Source organism: Suncus etruscus, chromosome 9 (genome assembly GCF_024139225.1).
Source record: "Suncus etruscus isolate mSunEtr1 chromosome 9, mSunEtr1.pri.cur, whole genome shotgun sequence".
In the NCBI taxonomy this organism is placed as follows: Eukaryota; Metazoa; Chordata; class Mammalia; order Eulipotyphla; family Soricidae; genus Suncus; species Suncus etruscus.
In genome coordinates this window covers 110,183,445-110,189,481 of record NC_064856.1, presented here as the reverse complement: position 1 = coordinate 110,189,481, position 6,037 = coordinate 110,183,445, and the positions used below count along the sequence as shown (strand labels likewise).

At 58.9% G+C, this 6,037-nt stretch overlaps 1 protein-coding gene and 1 non-coding gene across 2 annotated transcripts; both read left to right on the top strand.

Moving 5' to 3' along the window:
* Positions 1-370: 370 nt before the first annotated feature.
* On the top strand, positions 371-5,826 carry CTSF (cathepsin F). Its single transcript, XM_049781167.1, has 13 exons — positions 371-733; positions 867-965; positions 1,121-1,366; positions 1,451-1,526; positions 2,780-2,893; positions 2,977-3,122; positions 3,359-3,455; positions 3,542-3,622; positions 4,461-4,580; positions 4,660-4,724; positions 4,801-4,891; positions 5,139-5,197; positions 5,289-5,826. The coding sequence occupies exons 1-13, from the start codon at positions 500-502 to the stop codon at positions 5,388-5,390; spliced, it is 1,530 nt and encodes a 509-aa protein (XP_049637124.1). The 5' UTR covers positions 371-499; the 3' UTR covers positions 5,391-5,826.
* Positions 5,827-5,919: 93 nt separating this feature from the next.
* LOC126019873 (U6 spliceosomal RNA) lies at positions 5,920-6,023 on the top strand. The gene has a single exon (XR_007499489.1). It is a non-coding gene; the product is annotated as a U6 spliceosomal RNA (small nuclear RNA).
* The last annotated feature ends 14 nt before the right edge of the window (positions 6,024-6,037 follow it).

Sequence of the window (6,037 nt, the reverse complement as noted above, 5' to 3'; positions counted from 1 at the left end):
CCCATACAGTCCCCCTAGCCTGCCAGGAGTGACCCCTGAGCGCTGCGGGGTGTGATCCAAAACCCCCCAAAAAACCACACACACACGCACAAGATAAAAACACAAAACAAACCAAAATAAAATAAAACAAATGTTCATTATTCTTTCGCCCCTCTTGCATCCTTCTCCAGCCCTCTGCACAACAGCCTAAGAGCTGAAGGTCAGGCCCCAGGCTGAACGCAGGCTCCGTGGGCGCCCCCCACCCCGCACCCCAACCCCACGGGCTCAGCCCGGTCCACGCCCCCACCCCCGCGCGCCCCGCGTCCCGCGTCCACAAGCCACGGCGCAAACGCGCGCGGCCCGCGCCCATTGGCCAGTGCCCGCCGCCGCCCCCGGAGCGACGCGGGCCGCTGTGACAGCGGCTGCTGCTGGCCGGTCGGTTGGGCCGCGCGTCGGTGCGTCGGTCGGTCGGTGCCGGTGCGTTCGCGCCGCCGGCTTCGGCCTCGCCGTCGCCCTCGCCATGGCGCCCCGGACGCCCCTGCTGCCGCTGCTGTCGCTGCTGTCGCTGCTGCTGTCGCTGCTCCCGGGCACCGCCGCCGCCCCGGCCCCTGCCTGGCCGCCCGAGCCGGACGCCGACGCCTGGGAGCCGCCGCTCGCCGAGCTGCTCGAACCCGCCCGCTTCGCCCTGGAGATGCACAACCGGGAGGCCGGGACGCGGGCCGTGCTGGGCACCGTGAGAGGCCACGTCCGCCGGGTGAGGATGGACGCGCAGGGCCCCCGTCCCGGGGATGGGAATTAGGGTCCTGGGTAGGATGGGCAGCCCCCCGAGACGTGGGGGCCGTAGGGGTCATGGCCCGGTCGCCTCACCGGTGGTCCCCTCCGTGCAGGAATCCCGGGGGTCGCTGTACTCGCTGAAGGCGACGCTGGAGGACAACACCTGCAGTGACCCCACTTTGTGCAAGCTCCCTGTGTCCAAGAAGACCCTGGTGAGTGAGTGTCGGGGCTCTCCCCCATCCCCCGGTGATGGTCATCTCCATCCCCACCAGCGATGGAGAGAGAGAGAGAGAGAGCTCTTGGAGGAGGGGGTGCCCACTCAGTGGTGCACCCTTCCCCAACCTGGCTTCCCTCGTCTACCCCCCAGCTCTGCACTTTCCAAGTCCTGGACGAGCTGGGCCAGCACATGCTTCTGCGCAGGGACTGCAAACCCGTCAGCACCAAGTTCACAGGTATGACACACACACCCCAGGGGATGGCAGAGCCGGGAGTGGGGGGCCAGGCACCTGCTCACTTCAGCCTTGCTTTTCCTCTCTTCCCACCATCCCCAGATGATAAGAACGGGACGCTCAGTGCAGCCCTGCCGCTGTTGAACCAGGATGCCATGCCTCAGGTAGGGAACCCCCCTCACCCCCACCCCTTACCTGCCAACTCCCTTGGGAGAGGAGGGTCTGCTCCACACCCCTCTGCCTTGCAGGAAGTGTCTGTGAAGATAGCGTCCATCTTTAAAGACTTCGTTCTCACCTACAACCGGACCTATGAGACAGAAGAGGGTGAGTCCTGGCTCAGAGCAGGGGCGCCCACTACTTGGGTTGGGGGACAGGAAGAACAGAAGGAGCAATGTGTACTTTCTAGGACCACCTCCGTCTCCCACCACAGTTCTTGCCCAGTTCTTGGACAAGCAGCCACCAAAAGGACCCACCCCTTTTCCCATTTGCTCTCAGAAGAGATATGAGGCTCCAGGCGCCATGACCTGTCAGAGTGGGGGTTTCTTTTTTTTTTTTTTTTTTGGTTTTTGGGCCACACCCTGTGACGCTCAGGGGTTACTCCTGGCTATGCGCTCAGAAGTCGCTCCTGGCTTGGGGGACCATATGGGACGCCGGGGGATCGAACCACGGTCCGTCCAAGGCTAGCGCAGGCAAGGCAGGCACCTTACCTCTTGCGCCACCGCCCGGCCCCTGAGAGTGGGGGTTTCTTTGGTGCCCTTTGGTGCCTTCAGATCTGGAAAGGCAAAGCCCACTTGATCCTTTTTGTTTAAATTTTTCCTTTGTTCCGGGGCCACACCTATCAGTGCTCAGTGGCTCAGGTTATTCCTGGCTCGGCTCAGAAATCACTCCTGACAGGCTCAGGGGGGACCAAAGGATCAAACTCAGCATGTAAGGGCTCCCTGCTGGGCTATCACGCTAATCCTCCCCCGCCCTTTTTTTTTTTTTTTTTTTTAATTTGTAGTTGTTGTTCACACCTAATGGTGCTCAGGGTTACTCCTGACTCTGCACTCAGGAATTACTCCTATCAGTGTTCAGGGTGCCAAGGATTGAACCTGGGTCAAGCACAACAAGGCAAGTGTCCTTCCAGCTCCTGCCCTGTCATTGCCCAGTGTAACACCTTAAATTGCTCTCTCTGGATTACCAGAGTATGTACCTGCCTGCCCCTCACCCTCACTCTCCAGCTCTCCAGGGGTCTGACCTTAAAAAGAGCTTAAGGAACCAGAATGATAGCATAGCAGTAGGGCATTTGCCTTGCAAGCGGCAGACCCAGAACAGACTTGGGTTCAGTTCCCAGCATTTCATATGGTCCAGAGGCCTGCCAGGAGCAATTTTGAGTGCAGAGCCAGGAGTAACCCCTGAGCACCTCTTGGTGTGGCCCCCAAACAAACAAACAAACAAACAAATAAAGAGCTTCCAGTCTGGCCTTTTAGGACTCACTTCTCCCAGAGAAGCCTTCATCATTATCAGTCAGCCTACAGCACCCTGCTTTGATGATGAGCGGGGCTTTGAGCACCCCTGTTCTGCCCTTTGTTTCTCAGAAGCCCAATGGCGCATGTCCATCTTCGCTAGCAACTTGGTTCGAGCGAGGAAGATCCAGGCCTTGGACCAGGGCACAGCTCAGTACGGGGTCACCAAGTTCAGTGACCTCACAGGTAGGGCTGGGGGGGGGGGGCTGGACCAGTCCAGCTGGTTTGCTTAGTTGAGATCAGCACCAACTTGCCCCTGCACCTTCCAGAAGAGGAATTCCGCACCATCTACCTGAACCCCCTTCTCAAGGAGGATCTGGGCGTGAAGATGCGTCTCGCCAAGCCTGTGGGTGGAAACATCCCCCCTGAGTGGGACTGGAGGAACCAGGGGGCTGTCACTAGAGTCAAGGACCAGGTAGGAGCCCCAGGTGAAGGGGACCCTGGGTAGATTCTAGACGAGGCTGGGACCTGACAACCTTTTATTTATTTATTTACTTTTGGTTTTTGGACCATATTCAGTGGTACTTGGGTTACTCCTGGCTCTGTGCTTAGAAATTACTCCTGGCAGGCTCGGGGGACCATATGGGATGCTGGGGATAAATGCCCTCCTCACTGTGCTATCACTCTGGCCCTGACCACCTTCTCTTGCAGGGCATGTGTGGGTCCTGCTGGGCTTTCTCTGTCACCGGCAACATCGAGGGCCAGTGGTTTCTGAAGCAGGGAAACCTGCTGTCCCTCTCAGAGCAAGGTGAGCACATGCCCTGCACCCTCGCCCTGCACCTCTTGCTCTGTGCCCCCCGCCCTGCCCCCTCAGAACCCGCATCTGTCTCCTAGAGCTCTTAGACTGCGACAAGACGGACAAGGCCTGCCTGGGCGGTCTGCCCTCCAACGCCTACTTGGCCATCAAGGTTCTGGGTATGCAGCAGCAGCGAGATCCTTGCCCCCACAGTCACTGTGGAGAGGGGGCGGCACCAATCTCAGGAACCAGCTTCAGTCCTAATGCTAAGCCATCTTAGCCGATGGCCTAGGCAGAACCTCATGCCTTCGGGGCTTAGGGAACAGCGCCTGGAGGTGGCCTCAAGAGGTTTTTCCTGAGCACTGAGGGAGGAGCCTGGAAACCCCGTGCAGGGTAGGGAGTCCTGGTATTATGGCTGTTTGGACAGTGGCCCTCTGTGAGTGGCTAAGCCTCTCCTGACCTTCCGAAGAGGTATATCTGGGACTGGGGGAGGGGTCCCCTCTTCATCCTGGTTCAGGGGCTCAGAGGCCAGTGTATTTACCCTGGCCCTGCTGGCCTGGAACTTAAGAGATTGGGTCTGGAGCCCGGAGAGATAGCACAGCAGCGTTTGCCTTGCAAGCAGCCGATCCAGGACCAAAGGTGGTTGGTTCGAATCCCGGTGTCCCATATGGTCCCCTGTGCCTGCCAGGAGCTATTTCTGAGCAGACAGCCAGGAGTAACCCCTGAGCAACGCTGGGTGTGGCCCAAAAACAAAAAAACAAAAAAAAAAAAAAGAGAGATTGGGTCTGGTGATGCAAGTTGTTTGAACCTGAGTGCTGGGGACACCAGAGCCACAACGAGTGTCTCTGAGTGGGGCAACGACGGCCCAAGCCAGGGCTGCCCCCACCTCCTGCTTCATCATCTATGGAATGGGTTGTAGTTCAGAGAGGGGGAACTGTGGCCCAGGCCCTGGCAGAGCCCCTGGCCAGGAGAGGCCAGTAAATGGGAAATGGGGCTCCCCCGACACCCCTTCCACAGGAGGCCTGGAGACAGAGATCGACTACAGCTACAAGGGCCACGTGCAGGCCTGCGGTTTCTCCATTAAGAAGGCCAAGGCCTTCATCAATGACTCGGTGGCGCTGAGCCAGAATGAGCACAGTGAGTGAGGGGCAGCCCAGGGCAAGCGGGCACATCGGGCACAGCCTGGCAGCCCCTGATGTGGCTCCTCCCATCTCAGAGCTGGCAGCCTGGCTGGCCAAGAATGGCCCCATCTCCGTGGCCATCAATGCCTTTGGCATGCAGGTAAGGGCCCCCCTTCCCCACCTGTGCCTTCCCTGTTCCCATCTGTCCGGCCCCTCCTCACTCTGCCTCTCCCCAGTTCTACCGCCATGGCATCGCCAAGCCCCTGCGGCCGCTCTGCAGCCCTTGGCTCATCGACCATGCGGTGCTGCTCGTGGGCTACGGCAACCGTGAGTCCCTTCCCGAGTGCCCCTCTGGCCCCTTGCAGACAGGCCAGCGGAGAGGGGAGGGGCCCTTTTTGGAGAAACTAAAGGCGGTGTAGTGGAGGTTGTGAAGCAAGGGTAGGGTCTCCAGGATGGAGTGGGGGCCTGGGTGCTTTCTCCTCTATCCCTGCATATCACACAGAAGCACATGGCCAGTGCTCGAGGTGCCACGCGTGGATGCCCTTGACTCCCCACACTGTGCTCCTCTCCCTAGGCTCCTCCACCCCCTTCTGGACCATCAAGAACAGCTGGGGCGTCGACTGGGGCCAGCAGGTGGGTGTGAGGGTAGACGGAGGATGTGGGGTTGGCCCACACTTCCAGGTGCCCTCCAAGAGGTCCTCACAGCACCCCCTCTCACCCCTAGGGCTACTACTACTTGCATCGGGGCTCCGGGGCCTGTGGCGTGAACACCATGGCCAGCTCAGCCATTGTAGATGAAGGAACAGGAAGTCACGATCAGATGTGACGGGGCAATCCCTTCCTGGTCCAGGCACACCCAGGCCCCCTCCAGGAAACCCACTGCATCCAGGGGTATGCCTGAGTCGCCTCGGGCTGAGCACAGGGCACTGGGCTAGGAGGACACCCCCAGTCTCTCTGCCCTCCCCCCAACTCCTCCCCTTACATTCCCCCCACTTTGCCTCTGCTGAATCCTGGTGTTGGTAGGCTCTTGGGGTTCAACGGGTATTTTGTACAGCCCAAGCTGGGGCAGGAACCCTAAGTGAGGGTGGGCATAGGTGGCAAGGAACATCCTGGCCTTGGTGCCCCTTCTCTCCGTAGCAGCCCCCATAGCTGTCTTTAATGCACCATATTTCAGGGTGCCCCTCTTTGGGGCCAAAATTCCTGCCCACTCCTAAAATAATTGTACCCATCCTTTTCTAACAGCAATAAAGAGGTTACCTAGGCTCCTGTGTGCTGTGAGTGACTGTCCCCAACTACCAGACGGGGCCCCTCCGAACACCCACAAAGGTCCAGTTTTCACTTAAGAACCTCAAGGAGTGCTCGCTTCGGCAGCACATATACTAAAATTGGAACGATACAGAGATTAGCATGGCTCCTGCGCAAGGATGACACACAAATTCATGAAGTGTTCCATATTAAAAAGAAAATAAATAA